This window comes from Pinus tabuliformis, chromosome Q (genome assembly GCF_031772625.1).
Source record: "Pinus tabuliformis cultivar Carrire ecotype Pingquan chromosome Q, CPIR1, whole genome shotgun sequence".
In the NCBI taxonomy this organism is placed as follows: domain Eukaryota; kingdom Viridiplantae; phylum Streptophyta; class Pinopsida; order Pinales; family Pinaceae; genus Pinus; species Pinus tabuliformis.
In genome coordinates this window covers 611,819,361-611,844,973 of record NC_142296.1, presented here as the reverse complement: position 1 = coordinate 611,844,973, position 25,613 = coordinate 611,819,361, and the positions used below count along the sequence as shown (strand labels likewise).

General features: G+C 42.0%; 1 protein-coding gene across 2 annotated transcripts in view; it reads right to left on the bottom strand.

Annotated features, from left to right (window-relative positions):
• LOC149220926 (CBL-interacting serine/threonine-protein kinase 8-like) overlaps positions 1-25,613 on the bottom strand; it is a 276,424-nt gene that overhangs the window by 139,881 nt on the left and 110,930 nt on the right. For both annotated transcript variants that reach the window (XM_089384950.1, XM_089384949.1), the window contains exons 7-10: positions 8,119-8,244; positions 7,366-7,455; positions 7,106-7,228; positions 6,466-6,585 (exon numbers count right to left, since the gene is read on the bottom strand). In XM_089384950.1, the coding sequence (XP_089241076.1) occupies positions 6,466-6,585; positions 7,106-7,228; positions 7,366-7,455; positions 8,119-8,244 (459 nt within the window). The remainder of the gene's footprint in view (positions 1-6,465; positions 6,586-7,105; positions 7,229-7,365; positions 7,456-8,118; positions 8,245-25,613) is intronic.

Here is a 25,613-nt window from a genome sequence, read left to right as displayed (position 1 = left end):
GCGCGCTTTTGGAGATTGTCCCCTGTTGGGATCTTGTTTTTAAGGATAGTCCACATGAGAAGGCGGGACCTGGGGGGACTTAAGCTTCCATATGTTTCGCCACCAAGACTCAAGAGCCTAGGGTTTGTATTTTTATACTAGGATCAGATACCCCTCCTTTGGGGAGTATTTCCCAGACTTTGCATGTGCCCATATTAATTCATCTGCCCCCTCTCGAATTCTGATTTGGGCTTCAGTTAAGGCCGTTGTGTATCTATTCCATGTCTGTTCCCATTGCTGGGGAATGAGCAAGCGTCGAGCTGATTTCCAGGCTTGTTGAAACATAGTAGAGAGATCTGGGTCTGCTATTTGGTTGATATGAGAAATACCAGCCCCACTGAGCTAGTCCTTGAGATCGAGAGGCAGTCTATGGGCATTTCCGCATCCTATCCAAGGATCCTCCCTAATCCTCACTGCACTTCCATCTTGGATTCTCCATGTAAGGCCAGATCTGATAATCTCTAGGGATTTTAGCACTGCCTTCCAGATTACAGATATCCCTGAAGTGTTCCTTGAGGGTTGTCTTAGCCAGTCCAGCACGCTTAAAGGCGCGATATATTTTGAGATGGCCACCCTTGTCCACAAGCTATTTGAGGTGATGAGGTGCCAACCCAGTTTTGCTGCTAGTGCTGAGGAGAATTCCTCCAGCTTCTTGATTCCCCAGCCTCCCCATTTTTTTGGGATGGATAAGGCCTCCCATTTGGCCCAAGCAAAAATTCTTCCAGATTGAGAGCCTTTCCATAGGAACCTACTGCAGAGAGCTTGTATCCTTGCAAGAATGCCTCTCGGGATCTAGGCTAGGGCCATCCAGTACACTAGGGTGGCCTCCAGTACTGCTTTTATTAGAGTTAATCTGCCAGCCCTTGACAAGTACTTGTGATACCAAATGTTCAGTCTTTTTTCCAGTTTTGCTATTAACCAAATCCAATGTGCTATTTTATAGCCCAAAGGTTTGAGCTTGTATCCCAGATAACAAAGCCCCTCTTCCATCTTTAGCAGGGTGTAATTGAACCGATGGAGGGCGAAATGAGTCTCCTGGGGTGAGCAACCAGGTGCTGTTAAGGTAGACTTGGAGCAGTTAACAATCATTCCAGTGGCGATCTGGAAAAGGGAGAAGGAGTTCTTGAGGGATGTCAGATCTCCTATACCCCCATTCAGGAATATCAAAACATCATCCACAAATAATAAGTGGGTCAGAATACATCCTTCAGTGATTTTGATTCCTTGGAGTCTGCCTCTGGAGTGGTCATCTTTGATGAGCCTGCTAAGACCTTCCATGACAAGCAGAAAAAGTAATGGGGATAAGGGGTATCCCTACCGAAGACCTCTTTCAGAATGGAAAAAAGGGGAGGCTACTCCATTTATTAGCACACTAAAAGGTATGTTGGTGATACAACTCATAACCCATTTAATGAAAAGAAAGGGGAATCCTAGATGAGTTAGAAGCATTCTTATATAGAGCCAGCTTACTCTTTCAAAAGCTTTTGAGAGATCCACCTTAAGGATCATACATTTTAGTTTCTTAGTCTAAAGGGTGTGCAGGACCTCGTGTGTTGTGTCAACCACTTCATGAATCTGCCTGTCCTGGAGGAAAGCAAACTGCTCTAGGGAGATATGCGCTGATAAGATAGGTCGCAGTCGATTGGCAATGCACTTGACTATAATTTTATAGATACAGTTACATAACGAAATGGGCCGAAAATCATCGAAGGAGAAGGGGTTGGCAGATTTGGGAATGAGGGCTATAAAGGTAGAGTTGAAGGCTTCCATCATCTTTCCTTCACTTCTCGTGACCTCCACCACCTTGAGGAGATCAAGACCTAAAGTTTCGAAAAAAGCTAGGAAGAACTCCACTGTCCATCCGTCCAATCCTAGGCTCTTGTCCCTCTTAAAGCCCTTGAGAGTGGCCTCCAATTCTCCCATCAAGACTTCCTTTTCCAGCTCCAAAACCTCCTCTTGCTCCACGAATCTGGGGAAAAGTTGGGCTACTTGAATGATTTCCGCAAGGGAGACATTGGTGGGAGCTCTGTAAGTCTGCTTAAAATGAGAAGTTGCCAAAGTCGAAAGTTGAGGGAAAGAGTTTAAAGGAGTCCCATTCTCATCGTTGAGCTGCCATATAGTGTTAACTGCTTTCCTCCCATTTGCAAATTTATGATAGAATTTCGTGTTGTCATCCCCTTCTAGCAGCCAGATTGCCCTACTTCTCAGTCTCCATGTCTCTTCTCTATCTTTCAGGATTTTGCCTCGAGAGGCATATAGAGATGTGAGCTTTTATTTTTGGTCTATTGATGAGAAGACTCCCCCCTTTCCATTCTCATAAGCAGCAATCTCTGCTTCAGTCTCTCGAAGGGTTCTGTCATCCTCCAGTCTCTTGTTGTGTGCCCAAATTTTAAAGAGTTTCTTCAGTTCTTTTAGATTAGACACAAAACCCTCAGCAATACTCCCTCCAGCATCTGGAGGATGGGCCTTCTAGAAAGACTTGACCATCTGATCATAGGAAGCCTCTTTTAGCCATGAGGAGTTGAATTTGAAGGGGCCCCTAGGCTTTTCAATCCTTCCTCTGATTTCAAAGTAGATAGGCAAATGATCAGATAGTCCACCTGAGCCTATCCATTGCCTGAGGTTGTATCCTGAGCTAAGTAGGCCTTCCTTGAGAAGGAAGCGGTCTAATCTTCTGGACAGGCTAGCTTCCCCAACTCTATTGTTTTGCCAAGTGGGCTACAGTTTTGCTAAAGGGATGTCCACCAGACTGTGCTCATCCAAAATGTTTTCAAAGAACTCTGAAAGAGGATCAGACTGGGCATGGTGACCCCATGATTCAGAGTGGCCTAAGGAAAAGTTTAGGTCCCCTCCCAGAATTAGGTGGTCCTTCCGGAGCAGCTCAGAGCTCAAAAGACTTTCCCAGAAGTTAGAACTCCATTCTGTGGTGACAAGGCACGTATACAATAATTAGCCTGATCTCTGTGCCTAAATCGGCTAAGAAGAGGTCAGCCCCCAAATGCCCAGGGCCACCCCAATAGTTTATGAGGTTGATGGTTCGAGCGTTGTAGCCTAGGGCTATTCCACCTAATCTCCCAGAAGCATCTAGGGCCTGGAAAGGCCAGCCCGGTAGCATAGAGACAAGCAAAGCCGAGACAGCTTCAGCACTGCCCAAGGTTTCTTGAAGGAGAATTATATCTACAAGGTCCGCCTTTAGCAATCTTCGAAAGGCTAGTTTCTTGTCGAGTCTAGCTAACCCTCTACAGTTGAAAGAGAGGACCTTCATGGGGGGGGGGGGACTGCCAAGGTGTTCAATGCTCTAAGTGCCCTTTGGATAGTGAATTGCCTTCCTAAAACTACTTCCTCCCCCACTTGCATTTTAGCTTTGGATAGTGACGATGGGCGGCCTCGGGGGAGTTTAAGGGGGAAAGGTGTTGAGTCGAGCCCAATACCCAGCAGGTCCACGTCTAGAGCTTTTGCCTTGGAACGGGTCAAGTATCGAGGAGGAGGGAGACCGGCGTCCTGGCCCCAGGACAGGGGAGGGGATTCCAAGACGGAGGGAGGGATGAAGGAGATGGAGGGGAGGGGAGAGAGGATAGGACATGTCACCGAGGTAGGAGATGAAATCGGACCCTCATTGATTTTATTGTTTACAGAAGCAGAGAGAGAGAAATTAATAGGAAGAGTACTGATGTGAGATGAACAGGGGGTCGAAGAGCTCTTACCCGAAGTGCCCACAGCTCCAGCAGCTGCCCTTGCCCTGGTGAGCAGTGGAGAGGGAACCCGATGCTGAGTTTTTGCTCGCTTCTTCGAGGCCTCCTTGGGGAGGGTTTCTTTGGCTACTTCGAAGTGAGCAAGTACCTCTGTCTCTTCAGGGAGAGGGGTTTGTTCATTAGCTTGCATGTTCCTAGCCAACGGTCCCCTGCCTGTCTCCCCATCCTTGGGCTTTTTGTTAAGAGGGCAGTCTCGAAATAGGTGACCAACCTTATGGCACCTTCTGCAGCGAAAGGGCACCCCTTCATAATCCAGGATTTTGAGCTCTAGAGATATTTCTCCATTATAAGGTAATGTATTCCTGCAGTCCCTCCCTGGTGTCCAGATGGACTAGAATTCTAGCATAGGCCATCATTCCTGTTGTCTAATATGCTTTGTCATGGTCCAAGTAGGTGCCGAGGGTATTCCCAATGCGCCTGAAAATATCCTCTAACTAGAACTGGAGGGGAAGACCCGGCAATCTCACCCACAGCGGGCCTGCCCCCAAGTGTTCGCTCTCTAGATCGAAGAGTGGATTCCACCTGCGCAGCAGGACCGAAGCCTGCTCAATGTGCCAAACCGTTGAGAGAACCCAATTCGTGTGTTCACCCCGTGCAAATCGGAGCGCAAACCAGCTCTTTACAAAGGTTTGCACAAAGGGGAGGTCCGCTAAGTGATGGCCCCATACTTCATCCGTCCACTACTTCAGCCTGGCTGCTGTGTAGTGCCTTCCACGAACTCTGCCTACGAATACCCTATCTACCATTTTCATCGCATCTCCCAATTGGATGTCCTCTCCCAAGCAGAGGAGTGCTTCCTTTGCTCTTGTCTTAACACACCTTTGCTCCTTTACAGGTCGAAACCCTGCCTCAAACTGAAACTGTGGAGGGTCACTCGGTGTCGGGGTTGTGGGAGGGTTAGGGTTTGGTGGCTCCAAGGAATAGCTCACAAGGAAGGCTTCGGTGATCGGGAGGATCTGAGTGAAACTGCCTAAGGGTGGCACCGTGGAGGTAAAGGCCACTGGGATCCTGGGGGAGAGGCCTGCATGGGTCGATGGGAGGTAATTAGAGCTTGCAGACGGGGGGAAAGAGGCTAGTCCAGAGGAAGTGCCAGCTAGAGTGGTACCTTCAGTGCTGAAAGCAGGGGTTTGAGCCGACTGTGGCTTAGGAGCGAGAGGGAAAGGCGGCCAGGCGAGGGAGGGCATAGGATGGGTAGCAGCCAAGGTCGAGGGGCCAGAGAAGGATGGCAGCGCTTCAAGCTCCTCCGAAAGCTCGTTGGTGAAATGGTGCAGGACCAGCGGGTTTGATTGCGGAGTTGCCCAGATGGGGGTGCCCTCCAGTGGGTCCTCCGAGCAATCAACCAAGTCCTCCATAACTGTTCCAACAAAACCGCGCCAGCTGCCGCCTCGAAAAATTCAGTGCCCGTCGCTGTTGTGGTTGGGAAGTAGGTGGAGAGTAGGAGAAATGGTGGAGGGAGCAGGGAATATGCTATCCCGTGACGGTGAACGGCAGGGGGACAAAACGGGTGTGGCCGTACGAAGACAAACGGCACTGGGACTGCACAAAGCCGGTCAGAGGAACGAAGAAATCTTCAAGTTGTCGTCTGCAGAAAACCCTAACCCTTGTTCCGTCGCTTTCTTCGTCTCCTCGCCATCGCCATCTCTCAACCTTTGTCTGCCAAGCATGTTCTTTTTGTGAATTTGGCATACATGTCCTTATTGTATAGGCTGTTATTCAGTTCCCAGAACATGTTACTTAAATTATGTTAATCTAGCATGCAGAGAGCACTCAAGGACCATTTTGAATGGCCATAGGAGCAGCACTCCCAGAGCACTTCCCATGGAGGCAAGGAGGACCCCAAACCCCTGAGAGCACACTCCCTAAAAATGCTCAGAGGAGGGAGAGACCTAGAAGCATTCTTTCAGAAATGCTTTAAGGCCACTCCCTCTCAAAGTGTGTTTCAGGAGCAAAGCAGGCAGTTGCGGCTCCCACACATCTCAGGTACAGACTAACCTTCCTTGCATAGACAATGTGTACTGGCATATCCACCTTAGCACCAATCTCAAGAGTCTCTACTCCTTTAGGAAAATTCCAATTCTATCTGAAATCTGAACTACTCTGAATACTTTTGTCTGCCAAGCATGTTCCTTTTGTGAATTTGGCATATATGTCCTTATTGTATAGGCTGTTATTCAGTTCCCAGAACATGTTACTTAAATTTTGTTAATCTAGTAGTTTTCCTCCTTCGTATGTTAAGCTTTCTTTGTCACTCAATTCAAACTTGTTCAGTTGTTGAAGCTGCTGCCAGGTGTAGATTTTTTCCTTCCATCTTTTCTTTTTTATTCAATTTATTTAGAAACAAAAAATCAGGGTCAGAGGACCTGATAGTTGAAACTTGACTTAGTTTCTACTGTATTTGCAGAATGAGAGTGACGATAATGGCTTTCGTTAAGTTATTGTGAGTTATTACAGGTTGTATTGTAGTTGTAAGGACATTAAAAATTTATATTGATATGGCTTGCACGTCACAACACTATTGAAAGAGTAGTTTAAAAACTTCAAGAGTTTACTTGTACAGGGAAGGATCAAGCAAGATTTTGACTTGTTAAAGATCACATAATATTTTTAATTAAATGTCTTGAAAAAGCATGGAATATACCAGCAAAAGACACAAGAAATGTTTCTGGTACCAAACCTGGTGTGTTTCAAACAATGCTGAGAGATTGAGCCCTTGAGAGAGCATTATCAACTCAAATGCATTCATCATTGAAGGACCAAGTTCTGTTGCTTCTCTCTGCTCACTTACATATTGGTCCTGCAAAATCATAAAATCTACTTTACAATGTCTGCTGCCCATATAGCAATCGATTAACATTATTGTTGTCAATTATTAATACAATCCAATGTTTTGGGTCAGAAAAGAAAAACTATAATCTCAATTATTGCAAACAAATTCTCAATCTATTCAAAATGGCCTTTCTAGGTTCAATTATGTACAGAGGATACAACCAAAAAAGAGAGCCAATAATTACCAACTTAATACCAAAAGCATAGTGGAGAACTCAATGAAAAGATACAATAGACAGTAACTACAGTCTGTAAGATTGTAGCAGGTACATTTGAGCTTCAGAGCAGCCCTTTCTCCATTTTGTTCTGAAATCAAATTTGATATTCTTTTATGTCTGTTAACAGAGCTTACTTTTTTTCTACATTTGCCAAAAATGGATTCTAGGTGCCAGCAAAGCTTTTATTTTTCATGTATTTTTTCTTCTTTACACTAAGAAAATTATATTTGGCATGACAAGAAAAATTAACGGAAAGAGATCTTAACAAACCTCAGAGTCATCAAAAACTGCTTGCACATCATCCAAGTTAACATTATCATCTTCATAAAGCCTGACAGGTACATAATTCTTTCTGAACCAATCATCTTCCCGGATACCATTGACTCGTATGCGCTGAGGAAGATAAAGAACTAATCTATGTGATGAAACAAAATTTTGCAACCAGGTTTTTTGGCAACTTGAAGTGCAAGAAGAAAATCTCAAACAATTTCAAATGCATTACAAGTCAACAATTATATCAAGAAACTTACAGTCTGTGGATCTGGATCAAGAATTCTAGAAATCAAAGACTTGGCACCAGGAGAAAACCATGTTGGGCATGAGAATTCTGCTTCATTGATCTAAAACATTTCCTCATGAAAATCGAGTATTAGAAGTAAATAGTGCAGAAATAATGTCCGCTGAGAAAAAATAAGGTTGCAAACCTATCTGTATTTGAATTTTGAACATAAAATGTAAATTAAAGTTCTCAGTAGACAATGCTTCTGAGATTTGACTATAACAGAACCAAAGGAATCTGCAATCTAGCACACAATTTCTGTTGCCAGGTAGTGTTTTGTGAATGAATAAGCCTTAATCTTGGGTCTACAAAAGCAAGTGTCGCTGTCATGCTACATAAGCATGTCCTCTTTGAACAAAGCACAAGAAGAAAATTGAGCGCATCTTTGTCATAAAACATCTTAGAGATGAATCAACTAGTTTGAATTCTTCAACTGTGCAATGCTGGTATTCCAAAAGCGTTTTGGGACACTTCAATCTATATAAGTTGCAATAGCTTAATGGTGAGAACTACTTGATCCGTATTAATGCCCAAAACAAATTCAATGCTATAACTCGTATTGGACTGTTAAAGCTAACTTTAATCTACTTATAAAATCATGTGGTCCCTTGCTTAATTTTTGTCTTCCATGCATCTTATGCCACTATTTTCCGCATTGTTCATCTTTGCAAGCATCAATTTTTCTTGCGTGGGATAGATAATAAGGGACTTTGTAAGAACATACCTTTCTATATAGACTTGTTAGGTCATCCTCATCAAACGGAAGAAATCCCGCCATTAATACATAAAGAATGACTCCACAGGACCACACATCAGCTAATGCACCATCATATCCCTTGTGGCTAAGAACCTAACATAAAAGATAAAACATTAAGTAAAGCAACAAATTTAATATTGAATTAGATAGCTTTGCCCCATCATTTTTCACACCTGTTAATCTTAATGTGAAAATATTTTCAGAAGTGTACTTGGTCTAGTTTCAAGATAATTCTCATAAACTACACCAATTTCAGGATCACATCAGTACAATTATTGCAGATCATACTAGAACCCAGTTCAATTGATGGATATGTCAGTTATAAAAACAAGCCATTTTATTATGGACACTGAAATAACCACAAGGTTTCATTCGATTAAGCATTAAACCACACGTTTCTATAATAAACCTTTAGTAAAGCTTGCCCAGTTCTTTGAACTAACTCAAGTAGCCAAGTCCTTTCACTTAATATACACAATAGCCAGAATTAGTTAACGATGCAACTTCAAAGTAAAATATGCACAGCACTGCAAGGCAATAACTCCCTAAAGGCCAAGTCAGATGGATATGGATACAGGTACAGGTATGGAATCATGGATATGACGAATTTATAGAAAAGCTCAAATACAATGACTTGGATATGGTGCAGTAAATTTTACACCGTAATGTATAGTTAATTTTAAACGTGTAATGTTAAATTGTATTACAATTTTTAACATTATAAATTTTAAAGGTATATATATATATATATATATATATTGTTTTACAATTTTTAACATTATATATATAGTGCATGCTAGTACAACCGAGGTATTTTCTAGAAAAGTTTGGAATTTTGAATTCTCATATTTAAGAATAACTGTTGCCAATAATAAGGGAGAAAGGTAAAGAGATGAAAATCAGCCATTGAATGACTACTCCAAGAAGACCTGGATCTATTTTTTGAAGACCAAAGATGAGGTCTTCAGTCATTTCCAAGAGTTCAAGGCTCTAGTGGAAAGCATGACAGGGAAAAAGATCAAGGTGCTTCGTACAGACAATGGAGGAGAGTACACAGATAATGACTTCATGGTTTTGTGCAAAGGAGGGCATTAGGAGGGAGTGGACAGCTCCATACCATCCACAACATAATGGAGTAGTGGAGCAAAAGAACAAGTCTATATTTGGGGCAGCAAAGCCTATGTTGTATGACCAAGACATGCCCAAGTTTCTATATGCAAAGGCATGCACATACAGCGATGCACATACAGAACAAGGTTCCTCACAAGCCGCTGGGGAAGATAACACTAGAGGTCCTCACAGGGAAGAAACTAGAGGTTGGTCACTTCAGAATCTTTGGTAGTAGAGCATATTGCCATGTGCCGAATGAGAAACACACTAAGTTAGATCAGATTGTAGAGAAGGGGTACTTCATTGGGTATAGTGAAACCTCAAACGCATAAAAGGATCTATATTCCTAGCAGCAGGAGGATTATCGTGAGACGAGACGTGAAGTTCATGGAGGAGAAGGCCTTCAGGAGATCTCGCGAGTTGCCAGCAAGTGATCAGAGTGAGCCAGCAAAAGCTCCATTGGTCCAGCAACAGGGACAGTCATAGGGTCAGCAGAGTACTAGTATAGTTTACCAATACGAGCACCAGCTCACGTAGAGGGTATCCAATGAGTTCGCAGTAGACGGAGTAGTAGAGGTAGGATGAGGAGCTAGCAGAACCACCCACCACTAGTGGTAGAACCAGCAGAGAAGTTCGTCAAACGTTGAAGGATGCACAAGAGTTTATGGGGACTCCTAGGACGAGCAAGAGGGAGCGCAAATAGCTAGACAAATACCAGGTATTGGTGGCACAAGTTGTTGAACCTTCCAATTATGACTCTATGAGGAGGATGCACAACATCAAGTGTGGCAGGATGTCATGGTGGAGGAGTATAGCTCCATCATGACAAAGGATGTATGGGAGATCGTGCCTAGACCTGTAGATAGGTCAAGGGTAGGCTCCAAATGGATCTATAACATCAAGTACGTTGCATATGGAAGTGTAGAGAAGTATAAGGTTAGGTTTGTGGCCAAAGGGTATGCGTAGAAGGAAGGTATAGATTATGAGGAGACCTTCGCACCAGCGGCCAGATATACTTACAAGTTACATCCGAGCAGTGATATCTCTAGCAACGCAGATGATATGGCAGATTCACCAGATAGATGTCAAGACAGCATTCTTGAACGAGATGATAGAGGAAGAAGTATATATCGAACAACGAGAGAGCTTCAAGACACATGAGAGAGGCATACATGTGCACAGGTTGAAGAGAGCACTATACAAGCTCAAACAGGTTCCCAGGGCATGCTATGGTCGAATCGGCAGCGACTTGCATCAGATGGGCTTCATGAAGAGCAAAGCAGACTCCAATCTGTATTATCTGATGTTTGGAGGTAAGCCACTCGTCCTAGTATTGTATGTGGATGATCTCTTCTTTACAGGGTCATTAGGGCTCATAGAGGACTATAAGAGGAACCTGGCGACGAAATTTGAGATGAAGGATTTGGGGTCGATGCATTACTTCCTAGGTTTGGAGGTATCACATTGGCAGACAAACGAGGAGATCTTCCTTGGTCAAGGTAGATACACTATGGAGATCATGAAGGGGTTCAGGATGCAGGACTGTAAACCCATGTCCACGCCTATGATTACTAATACTAACTAGAGGAAGATAGATGCTTCGGAGGACGCAGATTTGGATCCAACCTTGTATAGGCATCTCATCGGTTCACTCATGTATCTAGTCAACACAAGGCCAGACATTTGTTTCACAGTCAACACTCTCAGTCAGTTTATGGTGGAACCTAAGAGGGTACACTGGACAACGGTGACACATATATTGAGTTTTTTGCACGGCACATTCAAGTATGGGTTGAAGTATACTCGAGGTGATGGTGTTAGGGTTTGTGGATATATAGATGCAAACCTAAGTTGCACGATACAGGGAAATGAGTACGAGTTTCCAAAACGGGAACGGGTACGAAACGTGGCCCCCCGAAATTTTGGAAATGGGGAAACACAATATATATATATATATGTTAAACACACATGGGCAGCAAGAACAATATGAATGATAAATCATGAGAGTACATTTTTTATTAACAGGAGATATACATTTATAGTACAACATGTGACCGTTGGGTTCCACATCCCAAGGTCTCTTGGACTACTTAGTCTATTCAGCTTCCACACTAACCCATTTAGGATTAGGTGTCCAACATTCCCCCCCTTAATCCGAAGGGTTATGTATGAGTCCAAGAAGAGAGCTGTAATACAAAATGTGCAAAAAATGCATGGCAGCACTAGGCTGAATGTGCTCTATGAAATGTTGGCATAAAAGGCGGTGGTTTAAGGATGACCACCAACACTGGAACCCTTAGTGCAATTCCCGGAACTCTTCCAAAACTGGCAAGAAACTGAAGTCTTCTGCTAGAGGAAGTGCTCCTATTGTTTTGAAGAGGGAAACCTTCAACCATGAAAGGGAGGTCTCACCCCGCATAAAAGGGAGAACTTCAACCTGAAAAGGGAAGTCTCAACCTGTGATGGTTTAAGGATGACCAACAACTCTGGAATGCTTAATGCAATTCCTGGAACTCTTCCAAAACTGGCAAGAAACTGAAGTTTTCTGCTAGAGGAAGTGTTCTCAATTTTGTTCCTGGAATTCTTCCAAAACTGGCAAGAAGCTGAAGTCTTCTGCTAGATGAAGTGTCCCAGATTTCCAACTGAAGGCATGTTCACAGGCATCTTTGTCTCTGGCTACAACTCTGAAACTGGTGTGGCAGGTTGTGGCTCAGGCTCGCTTGATGTGACTTTGAAGCTTGTAGATGACCATCATTTCCCCCCTGTCAGATACAAGGTGAGATGATGGAGAAAATTCAACTGCAAGACTGTTCAATACTCTGAAACAAGTTCTGACATGTGTTTGGAATATCTTCTTGGCTGTTGATGCCCATTGCCAAGAAGCGATCCATCCAAGATGAATCTTTGTTCTTGCAGGACATTTGTTTTTGAAGCATCTGTGTGAAGAATGACTAGTTTTATGATAGTGCTTACATGGATGAAGATCAAAACAGTGATCTTTCATATGGCCAACTCGGTCACAGTGTTGGCATTTCACGATCTGTTGTTTTTGTTGTTGTTGTTGATGCTGTGGAAGAGGGGCAAAGTCTGGAACAGCTGAAGTTGAACTGTCATAAGGAGCAGGTGAACTGTCATGAATGAATCCAGCGCTCTGAAACTGAATGGGCTTTGAGTAGTCTGGAATATGAAAGGACAAGTCCTTATCATATCCAAGACCAATTCTGTGCTTGTTGTGGACAAGTTGTTCCCAAGGTCTGATGATGGGCTTGGGAAGTGCAGACTGAGTTTCTGCATCTGCATGTACCACTATTGCTTTATTTGAATGAACTGTAACATTATTGACTTGCTGCTGATGGGTCGTTGTCTCAATGTTCTGAACAAAAACAGGTTCAGAATGATGTCTATTTTGATGTAGCTCTTCTTGTTGTAGCTATGATTCAAGCTGCAAAAAATCGATCTTTTCCTGTACATCTTGTAAACAACTATGAATATCAGTGAGAAAATCCTTGCTGATTTTGACTGTATTATCCATAGTAGAGAGTATTAGATTGTCCACTAACTCTAATATTGCACCAATTGGAGCCATTTTTAACCTCAAAAAATAGTAAAACAATGAGGAAAAGATGGACACCAATTGTTCTTTTATATAAACTTATGGCAACAGCTTCAAATCAATCAGCTTGCAATAGATTCAACACACAAAGAATGGTGATATCCGGAAAACAGACTCCTCATTCAAAAATGAATTTTCTTCAATTCACCTGAGAATTTAACTTCCAACAAAGCTACAAGCAATTTAGGCCTCAAACAGATATTTTCCTATACCAGCCTTGAATCCAAGGGAACTTGTCCTAGCAACAACTTCAATCTAGTTCAATAACAATCTCTGATATGAACAACCTTTAAGAAAATACACCAATTCAATCTACAAAGGATAGTCTTGGCTTGAAACAATTTCCACTGAACTCATAAATAATGCCAAATTGCTACAAATATAAACAGTCCCTAATTCTTATGAACATTGAACTCTGTCATTCCCAAAAATCCCCCAGCATAATCACTTTCAAAGCAGAAATGATGGCTATCAAAAGGCAATACCCTTGTGGATTATCTTCCTTTCGAATGCAAGTATCGAAATTAATAAAATAATTATTTGAAATACCTACACCAACACTTCTTCAGATATATCCAAGTCAGGAGACAAACGAACTGCTGAAGATTCACACACCTTCCAAAAAAAACAGCAACAAAAAAGCTGAAAAAAACCACTTCCCAAAAGGGTAAAGTCAAACTGGATAATGACTATCAGCCCTCCACAGAAGATGAACAGTCTGAGTCCTCTAGTGATGAGGACGCGGAACACAAAGTGCCGACGCCGAAGAAGGCAACCCCTGCAAAACGAAGGCCTCCTGGACGCTCAAAGAGCAAGAAAATGAAGTCTCTTAATTCTTTAATCGTTGATAAAGCTTTTGAAGAGCATGGATGGACTGATTTACAACAGAATGAATTGAACGATGATGTTGCTTTACAATAGGCTCAATATAAAAATTTGCGATGAGCAGATGCGTAACAATACATATAAATGCTGTGAATGGGCAGCTGAGCTCAGCGTTTTATGCCAAATCGTGTCTGAGGTTGCCATCGATAGTGAAATCAGTGGTGAAGCAAGCGGTCGCTAAGGAGAAAAGAATGGGAGCGTCCTTGGTCCGCCTTCACTTTCACGATTGCTTCGTCAATGTAAGAAACTGTTTTATTTAGTCGAAAATAATGACCTATCCCCAACCATTTCTACCTTGTTTGTCTGATCATGGTGAAATTTGGATTCGGTTGCCTTGCAGGGGTGCGATGGTTCAATCTTATTGGATGACAACGCGACGTTTACCAGAGAAAAGACTGCAGGCCCAAAATGCCAATTCTGCGAGAGGATTCGAAGTAATAGACAACATCAAAACTCAAGTGGAGGCAACCAAGCGTAACAGTAGGAAATACCAAGCGTTTATCAAACAGTGGGAGCTGGGCGTTCATCACACAGTTCTGACACCAAAACGTTCTTCTGGGTGTTCATCAAACCACTAACGCAGCGTAACGCACCATTCAACCCACCACTCAAACGGTTCTTTTGGCAGCGTAACGCACCATTCAACCCACGTATGCAGGGGTTACACTAACACAGATTCCAGAAACAGTTCAATGTAGCATGATTCACGATTTTTGAGTGCAGAGGCAAAGTTCAACCACAATTTAATGATCAGTGTTTAATTGATGCGGATTAAAGAGGCATCATTGTTTAAATGCACATAATGCAGCATGGCCAACACTATTCAATAAATGTCATTCAACGATTTTTATATGCCATATAAAAACTTCAACGCATGTACCAATCTCAGGCTACCAGTTCAATGACTACCAACGAATTTTGCAATGATTGGCCATAAAAAACACTCACTGAAACATTTTATCAAACACAATCATGCTCCCATTACAGCGTTCACTTTAGGCAGCATTCACCATGGTTCTCAGCAGAGTTTCAAGAATTGCATCCTTCAGCGCAACCTTCAAATATACTCATGATACCACCAACGCGGCTCCAACGCTGTTTTCTACATCTCAGCTGAAACACAAGTCGACTTTTGAAAACTCCCCTCTGCACATCTGCATTAAATAATTACTATTTCATCGATTCAGGACAGACAGAATCCTGACAAATTCTGTGTCTAGATCAACCTCTGCACATCGATTAATTAGTGCTAAAACAAATTAAATTGCTTTAATTCATGACTTTGTCAGATGTAATTCTTCAGCACTCGACTTTACCAAGCAACTCGAGGTGTGAATTCACTGCATAATGCTCACAAACAAAAATCGACCCAACAAATCCTGTCTTCCTGTTATGAAATTCGATTGCACAAAAATTGATTTATTAACCTCAACAACGTTGTCATTTAGTTTAATTGTGATTGCCCATTTCATGCAATTCAACCAGCTTCAAATGCCTTTCCTCAACATGTGCAAACAAAGTCGATATGAATCGATACTCATTTAGAGCTTACAATCTTTTAATACAAATATCGCTCATCATCCAAGAGAAAAAAACATACTTCGATTACAAAATTCCTCTCATAGGCACACACAGCAAATTGTTGCTAACGTTTGAAGAGCATACATTACAATTCTTCTCTTATAAACCAGCAAATTAAATACTAGCAAATTCATCATTTCAATTCTTAACACAGAAATTGACCCATACACGAATCGACCAAGTTAAGGCTCATAACTGAAATCCAACACTTTCATAAAACAAATGGTTCAAAGAAATTATGCACGGCAGGAGTACGCCCACTCTGATACCATGTTAAACACACATGGGCAGCAAGAACAATATGAATGATAAATCATGAGTACATTTTTTATTAACAGGAGATATACATTTATAGTACAACATGTGACCATTGGGTTCCACATCCCAAGGTCTCTTGGACTACTTAGTTTATTCAGCTTCCACACTAACCCATTTAGGATTAGGTGTCCAACAATATATATATGACATTTAAGAAATATGTGCAATCATAAAGCATACATGATACATTCTAATTTATTACATTATGATTAAATTGTGAATTGTCAATGCATAAACTATAAGTCTCTAAATTTACATCACATTTACTCATGAATGATTACATAATGAAAATAGCAATATCCAAAATCAGCCACGAGAAATTTCTAATTTCTTGTCTCGTGTTTGATTGGGAGTCTCTTCCTACATAGTCGAACAACCTTAGTGCTCTTGATTAAATACAAGTTCCATACCCTAGTACCCTAGGTGCTCTTGATTATTGGGAGTCTCCCCTGCATAGAGGGTTTGGTTCTCTTGATTAAATACAAGTTCCATACCCTAGTACATAACAAAATCCAATGGAAACATTGCAGTTCCCCCAATCCTCAAAACCTGAAAAACAAATAAGTCTGCTGGATTTTGAGTGAGATCTAAAATTCTACTTTCTCCATGTGAAATCCAATGAGGGCAAAACCACTTTCAAACATCCTGAGTCATTTCATGGTAATATTAAAAATTTAAGTAAAAGGATGATGAAAATGAAAGATAAAGGAAAACGTCACTTTTACTTTAAGAATTTAACATTACCATGAACTGCATATCAACACTAGGGCCATAGGCTTGAACATTACGCTGCCCCACTCAAAAAAATCCTCTTTTTTATAACTTGAGAGAGGTGTCTAGAAGCATCCAGAAGATATTTTAGTCGCCCAATAAAAAATTAGAAGAGAAAAAAATTTTAAAAATAAAAGAAAACGTCAAGTATTAATTGGAAACTTTGTCGTATGGCCTGGAAACTCGTTTCCGACCGTACTGGGCACGTTTCCCCAGCATGAAATGGGCCAGTACGGCCGAAAACGAGTTTCCAGGTCGTACGGTACGAGTTTCCTCGTTTCCGACCGGAAACGAACCCCTAGGCAATGTTCCCTGCAACATAAACGCAAACTAGGCAGGCAATTCAGTGGATTGGAAAAGCACATCAAGGTGTTGCTTCAGCGTTGGATCAAGAATTGTATCTTGATGAGGTAGAGAGCAAAAGTCTATGGCACTGAGTTTTGTAGAGGCAGAATACATGGCAGCTAACATGGCCACATGTGAAGCTATCTGGCTTCGGAAGCTGCTAGTGAGTTTGTTTGGTCAGAAGATGGAGTCGACTAGTATCTACTGTGATAACCAGAGTTGCATCAACCTCCCTACGAATCCAGTGTTTCATGATAAGTCGAAGCATATCAACATACGGTATCACTTCATCAAAGATTGCGTGCAGCGTGGATCAATTCGGCTACAGCATGTTCCCACAGATCAGCAGGTTGCAGATATACTCACAAAGGCCTTGGGTAAGGCAAAGTTTGTCTACTTCCATGAGAAGATGGGAGTAGTGCAGGACAACTTCCTCGCTAAGAGCATATGTTAGTTTTTGGTAGCAACAGACAAGTGTTCTAGTCTCTATGGTGTCTAAGAGGCTAAGGAACACGAGATCTCCAAAACCCAAAAAAGGTTTCACGAGAAAAGCCTTAGAAACACCTCAATTAGATTAATTAGCCAATAATTAAATATTTCCTAAGTCTAACTTAGGAAAACTGGTTAATTAAATCAAATTAATTGAGGGAAATCGATTTTTCTCTAGAGACTTCCAGAAAAGTCACTTGATGGGGTCAAGATGATCTTAGCCATCAATTGAGATGTGATCATGGCCATTGGTTGGCCAACAAAAGATTATAAGCGCAAGTTGATTGGGTTTGGAGAAGATATTGAAATATTAAAGGAATTCAAGCAATTCGACTACCCAGCTGCAATGATTCAATAAGGGTGTAGTTGAAGCTAGGGAGACATCGACTAGAGGGTTTTCAGTAGTGAGAATTTCCGGAGAAATTCTCAAGAGGTTTTCTAGCATTCCAATCAATGTTGCACAACTCATACTCGTATAAGACTCGTCACAGCATTACCTCGTCGACTCGTATAAGACTTAGGAATGACCCTTATAAGACTCATATAAGACTCGTCAAAATACAAGAAAACGTTAAAATATGGTAAATTTTAAGCACAAAAAAAAACTAATGACAATTCCAATCCTTATAAGTTATAAAAACCACAATATATGCAATAGTTCATAACATCATCTCATATCTATAAAAGTACAACATAACATATTCGAATTTTGTAAGCAAAACATTTAAATACTGAATAAGAAAAGGACTCATGATTCCATAATTAAAATCATAGGCTAATTCGAACTCCTTAGGAGGCTATATATTGATGTTAGATACATTCATTTGGATCATCACTTGACTTGGGATCTCTCTAATCATAGAGAACTTCGCATTTTTTCCTTGGAGGATTTTTTTGGAGATGGATGAATTTTGACGTATGATTTGGGCTATTTATCTTGTCTTGGAGTTGTCTTGTGAACAAAATGTTGGTTGGATATACTCTATAACGTTGTAAGTGAATTTTGATGTTATTATTCTTGTTGTTGCATACTGCTAAAATTAGGGCTAGTTGTTGCATAATTGAAATGTGGAATTGAGCATGTTTTAGTTTAATGTATGGGCCAATGTTATATGAATGAAATGTCCTAGAGATTATTTGTCTCGATAAGCTTGCATCGTTTGCTTTGAATTATAAATGCTTGAAGGTCAATTTTCTTGTCTTTCCCCCAACACTGGATGAAGTTGACTTTCCGGGCCTCCTTGATCAAGAAACCAAGTTCTTACTCATTATCATCTTTGACTCCATATCCCCAAGTGAATTAGGCACTGGTCCCTTAAAGGGGTGATCATTTTAACCTTCTTTTTACTATTTTCCCCTTTTTCCCCAAGTCTAGCCCCATTAGGTCACCTAGGGCATCAATTTCCCAGGAATTGACCCAAGGAAAAACTTCGATCTCCTACAGGCTACTGCGCTGGTGGGTCCTCTCCCTCTCCTCCAATTTTGAGGCAATTCTAAGCCCTAAATCTAAGATTGAATTTTTCCTAAGCATCCCCAAGGCTAGACCTCAATCGGATCAATTCGACCTTTTGAAGTTAATATTCGTGTTTGGTCCTTTCCCCTCACTTTGTCTAGGATAGGAACATCATTGGTTGCTGCATTCCATCCCCAAACCTGGGCTAGGTCCACTTGGCCCCGTGTGGTCCCACTTCTCCATAAAGACTATTTGTCAAGGACCATTTGGGAATCCAAGTTTCCAAAGATCACAGGGATTGAGAACTCCTTTATAAGCCTATCCTTTCTCCCTCAACCCTCCAATCCTCGCCCCTTACCCCTGGTCGACGAAGTCCCTTGCTTAAAGAGCAAGCAAGTTCCATTCCTCACTCCATCCTTGGGAAATGGTTTTCAGGTTCACTCCTCACTTATCCATTGACATCTACTTTACAAAGTGATCCCTACACCACCGAGACTCCTCCCATCAATGAAAGTTTGTTAAGAGCAGGCAGACTTAGTTGTGGTGATAGTGGGCTAAGCCTCCACCGTTGCCCTTGACCTAGCAGTTGCCCTCTTAGGAACCCCTTTTAGGTCCCCTGCTAGTTTGAGTGGTAACAGGTCTTTAAGGATGATGTTCTGAGGCATGTTCGGGAGTGTAACACATGCAAAGGAACAAGGGTGAGCAGACGCACCCTGATGGGTGGCTACAGCCTCTTCCTATCACTGAGGTGAAATGGGAGAGTGTGTCGATGGATTTTATTACCAGGTTGCCCACAGTTCAGGGCAAGGACTGCATATACGTGGTGGTAGACCGATTGACGAAGTTTTCCCACTTTTTCGCTATCTCAGCCCAGTTTTCAGCCTCACAGGTGGCCAAACTGTTTTTTAGGTAAGTATTTCGGCTTCATGGTCTTCCGAAGGCCATTGTCAGTGATCGGGACAACTAGTTTATGGGGGAATTTTGGCAAGAGTTATTTCAACTAGTGGGAACAGAGCTCACTCTGAGTACTAGTTATCACCCCCAAATTGATGGGCAGATGAAGATATTCAACAAATGGTTAGAGGGTTACCCACGCAACTATGTGACGGGCCATTAGCGTGCATGGATATGGTGGTTGCATTTGGGCAAGTACTGCTACAACACAACATACCACTTTTCCATAAGTATGTCCCCATTCAGAGCTTTGTACATTTACGATGCATTAACTTTTGCTGACGTGATGTTTGGAGACAACATGGCCCCTAGGGCCAAGGATTGTACACAGGAAAGCCAAGATATCTTGCGGGCTCTCAAAGATAACCTGTAGACTGCGCAAAACCAGTACAAGTTCTAGGCAAACAGAGGCCGAGTAGAGAGGCAGTTTGAGGTTGGGGATTTGGTTTTCTTGAGGCTTCAATCGTATAGGCAGTCGACACTCAAACAGAAGGGGGCCGAGAAGCTCAAGCCTCGCTTTTATGGGCCCTACAAAGTCACCAAGAGAGTTGGGGAATTAGCATATGAGCTGGAGCTAGCCCCGGGGAATCGATTTCATACCCATAGGAAGTACGCAGTTTTTGGAGGGAAACTGGTGGGGGAAAGTCGATGGTTGGGCTCACATGGGAAATTGGGAGGCACTTTGACAAAAGAGGAGGCAATCACGTTTGGGCAGTATTGATCATTTGAGTTTCCTCTTAGACTAGCACGCTTGAGTTGAAGCCAAGTTTGCAAGTGTTGTTGAGCACAAGAGGTTTCCAGGGGAAATCTCACCCCTTGCTTCGGTGGACTTTGAGTGCCAGCCTAAGGAGCGAGTCTTATCCTTTTCAGATCGATTCGGAAGCAATGTAGCAGGAGTGTGGAGGAGTTCCAGCAGCAACAGTGTAGGGACTGCGTTGTCCTTGTTCATACCACATGTGGGACTTAAGGAGAGAAGGGCGTTTGGGGTTGAGATTTGTGGGGGAGTTCGGGAAGGAGAATTGCTGAAGATTTCAGCCATTTTGGGGACACTCAGCAGCAAAATTTACAGGTGGGTCGAAATACCCAACAGCAGCAGGAGCTAGGGGAAATTGGGTCGAAATTCCAAGGTCAACATTTGGCCAATGCCTTTGTGGGCTTTTGTGGGTTATTGGTGGAATGTCCAGGGTTAATTTCTTGGAATTTTCTGAGCACTGAAGGAGGCCCTAGCAACCATTGTTTACAGCGAACAGCTCATTTTCTAAGCAGTTCAGCGCAGAACAAGGTAGAGATTCGTCAACAGTTTTGGGGGACTTGTCTTCATCACTTGGACTTTGCTAGCTTGCCTTGGGCAAGCCCAGGTGTACACTTTCCATCCATCAGATTGTAGCCCCATACTTTCATAATAAAATGGCTTAGCACAACGCAGTTTTTGGCTCTATATCGTGGTCTGATTTGTGTGCCGATTTTTCTGTGTATTTTTACTATGCATGCTTTATTACTGTAAATTTTCCTTAGGGATATTACAATCTAATCAGGAAATTGTTGCCTAGCAAGAATCCTATCCACAAAGGTGGTCCAATGCTTAACGCAACTCTTCAAAGCAACTTTCACCAACTCTGAATAAATCACAGTTTCCCCAATAGTTGCAAGCTCATCACAACCCTATTAGGTCCTCATGAGATAATATGTTACAGTCTCAGATCTGTTCATCCTGATGTTTAATTTCTCCCGCAACACCATTTTATTGTTATCATTTGTGCTCTTATAAATATCAGTTAGAGCTACCCACATTTGACGTCTAGTGTCCTTCCCTGATATGTGAGGAATTATGTGATCCCTCACACCATCCAAAATTATAAACCTTGCTTTCATATCTTTGAGACTATGCTCTGCTAGAAGGTTTGGATCTGGAGAAACCTGAATGTTTGTGTCCACAAGATCCCATAAACCATTCGTTTTCAAAATCATGGTAATTCGCTCCTTCTAAGGACTGAAATTAGCAGCCCCATCCAACCTATCTTCATATCGCAAACTACTCAATGATGCCATCTTCACAAATCAACCACGGCCACAAAACACAACTGCAAAAGTTAAAAATAATCCCCCTGCCGTTAAAAACAAAAACTTGCCACTGCAAACACTAGTGATTTTGGATCTCTCTTCTAGTCCTTAGACCTGGTCTCGCTGTGACGATACGCATCCTTGGCATGCTTGCCAAGTGCACACCCTTTCCACACTCCATCCGGCTTCACCCTGATCTCTAGAAAACTTATAACCATTCTCTACAACATAGGGAGAGCTTTGTAGTGTAGGTGTCCCATCCAATGTTGCAGGAAACGCAACCCCCTCGGATCTAAACCGTGTTAAAATTGGCAACTAGGGCCAAACTCTATATGGGTCACCTTATTTATGGCAGCTGATATTTTTCTTGGATTCCTCTCTTCGAGAGGTGTAGGATTGATCTAAAGATCATCCGATTCCGACATGTATATATGGAGATATGAATTTATTTATATTATTGACAATTTGTCAAGGTCGGCCAGCAAGAAAAACAGTGATTTTCACCCCCAACTTAACATCAACGTTACATATAAAAGGAGGAGACCTCATGGCATTATTTCACCATCTCATACTCACATCCTTCTCTCTCCTCTCTTGTTTGGGTACGCATATCTGGAGCAGCTTCTCTCACACATGCGAAAGGAAGGAGATTGTTTTCTGTTTAGCGCTGCATTGACCGAGTTTGACCAAAGTTGTAGGAAGGTTATTTGGACAACGTTGATTCTTCTTTGATTGTGGATTAGGTTAGGCTGCCTCTTCTTGGCAGGCCGCACTTCTGGACAACCTCTTTGACCCTGTGTTGACTAGCGTTGACTGTGCTAGGGCTGGACGCAGGCTTGACTGCAATTGACTAATGTTTGACTGGGATTTTCGGACTGTTTTGGGCTGATACTTCTTGTTGTTGAAGGCTGAGTTGACTGAGCTTTGACCAAGCTTCATTGGAGGTCAAATCTAACCTGTTTGACCAGCTTTGACTTTGTTGGTTAGGGTTTGATGTTGCTGTCATAAAATATCATATTTGTATATTTGTACTATCTCTCTCTGCTGAACTATTGAAGATTATAAGAAGAATTGATCAAGGGTTTCCCCACATTCGGGTTTGTCTCTGGTTGGTGCCACATCTTGTGTCCTCTTGTCTTGGCTTGTCTTTTACTGTTTATGTTGTTGCATTTTACTATCATGTTGATGTGATTGCTAAACTGGAAATTGATATTGGGCTAATATGAAATTGAAGTAAATTGCTCTTAAGCATAGAACATACCAAAAGTTAACATGGTATCAGAGCTGAGGTGAAGACAAAACCCAAGCAAGAGTGAAAGAGCAATCACCAAAGACAGTTGGAAAGGACAAAAGGCTCAATGGGTTCCTCATCCCACTTCCCAACTGAAGACAAGCTCCGTGAAAAGTCTGACTATCACGGATGGAAGATGTCTCTTGATTTGACATTGGAAGAACAAGAAGTGTTGGATTATATGAAGGGTAAAATCCCTGAGCCTCCATCAAATGCACTGGCTGCTACAAAGAACAAGTACACCAAGGCTGAAGTCAAAGCGAAGAAAATTATCAAAGATTCCATTGACAAGCGTTTGGTGGCCTACATCTCCAATTTGAACACCTCCAAGGAGATCTATGACAGATTGGTAAGCATGTTCAAGGTTAGTGATGCAAATCAAGTTTTGTTCCTCAAAAATAAGTTGAAGGATATTAAGAAGGGCAAGGACGAGGATATTCAATCCTACTTCTTAAGGATCACTGAGATCTAGAATGATCTTCTATCAATTGGAGAAGTCATTCCTGACAGGGAACTTACTATCACTACCCTTGGAGGGCTCCCACCTGAGTGGTATATATTTAGAACCATTATTCTCAATAATGATCGAATTCTGGGATTTGAAGAATTGATGTCAAGAAGAAACAAGAATGGTGGAGCAAGAAATGCCTTCTAATAGAGGCAACCCCACTGCTTTCTTTGCTCATGCCAAAAGGAGAAATAATGTTGGGTCTAAAGATCATTTCAATGGAAAGCTCGGATCTAAGGGTGGAAGGAAGGGCAGGTGCTTTGTTTGCAATAAGTTTGGCCACTATTCCAGGGAGTGTCCAAATAGAAGGGACACATCTCATGATGATGATCACAATCACTCCAGGGGCAACTTCAACAACAACAATCAAAGGAATGGCAGGTTCAATGGCAAAGGAAAAAGGAATGTGGGACATCATGGAAATGGTCAACCTTCTAAGAAAGCAAGGAACTCCAAGTATGAAGAATCAAATGTTGCTAAAAATAAGCAAAAGGAGTATTATCTTATATTGGCCCTCTCCACTACCTCTCCTCCAAACACCTTGGGGAATTGGCTTATTGATAGTGGTGCTTCAAAGCACTTCACCGGATACAAGGAAGCTCTCTCTAATTTGATAGAGAAGGAGACAAACTTGGAGATTATTCTTGGAGACAATGCCACCTATCCCGTAAAAGGCGTAGGGAATGTTACCCTTGAATTGAATCAGGGTAACACAATTCATTTACAAGAAGTTCTATATGTACCTGATCTCAAGAAGAACCTGGTGTCCATTTCGACAATGGAAGACAAAGGTTACAAGGTGGCATTTATCGATGGAAAGGTACGTGTTTTGAAAAAGAATTTTAAAGATGCTTTTACTCTTGGGTTCCGAGTTGACACTTTGTATCAAGTTGGAGGAAGTCCATTGGGGGCCATGTCTTGCAACACATCTCTACAATCTGAACTATGGCACCGGAGGTTTGCCCATCTTCATTATAAGGCTCTTCCCGATGTGAGACAAATGGTCACAGGTATGCCCGAGTTCAAACTAAAGCATGAAGGTATATGTCCGAGATGTGCTGAAGAAAAACTTACAAGCGGACCATTCCCATCTAGTAATAGCAAGACCACTGATATATTGCAGTTGATCCACTCTGACATATCTGGTATGATGCCCGTAAACTCTTTGGGAGGGTATTTATATTATCTCACTTTTACGGATGATTATTCTCGCAAGATTTGGATCTACTTATTGAAAAAGAAGGATGAAGTGTTCACCTGGTTCCGTCACTTCAAAGACATGATCGAAAATCATTCGGAGAAGAGAATCGAGATATTGAGGACTGATAATGGAACCGAGTATGAATCCAATGAATTCCATGACTATTGCAGAGAAGCTCGCATTAAGAGGGAGACCACAATACCATACACTCCTGAGCAGAATGGTGCGGCTGAAAGGAAGAACCGTACTATTATGGAAGTTGTTCGTGCCATGCTTCATCATTAAAGGCTTCCGAAGTTTCTACGGGCCGATGCTGTGAATACCACCGTGTATGTTCAAAATTGATGTCCTCATCAAGCATTGGACTCCAAGACTCCTGAAGAAATGTTCACTGGTAAGAAACCCGATGTCTATCATTTTAGAATTTTTGGAAGTCTTGTATACTTTCATGTGCCGAAAGTGAAAAGAAGCAAATTAGTTGTATCTGGAAAGAAAATAATCTTTGTGGGCTATAGTGAAAATTCTAAGGGCTGTAGAATTTATGTGGCTGGTCAAAGGGAAATTGAGATAATTCATGATGTCACCTTTGACGAAGATATGGCTCGTAGCAAGGTTGACAACCTTCCTATACCAAAGAAGGATAAAGAAGTTGACACCAGAAAGCAAGATGAAAAAGAAGATGAAACGATGCCAGATGTTCATGAACCTATGGATCCTATTGATCCTCCTCCTCAAGAGCCCTCCTCCTCCAAGAAGAGGCCCTCGTGGCTCAGGGAGACTCTCGAAGATGCCGAGAGACATGTTGCACCAAAGGGGACTTTCCGTGAAAGCAAGAAGTCGACCAAGTATCAAGGATACTTGACCATTATGAGCACTATCATT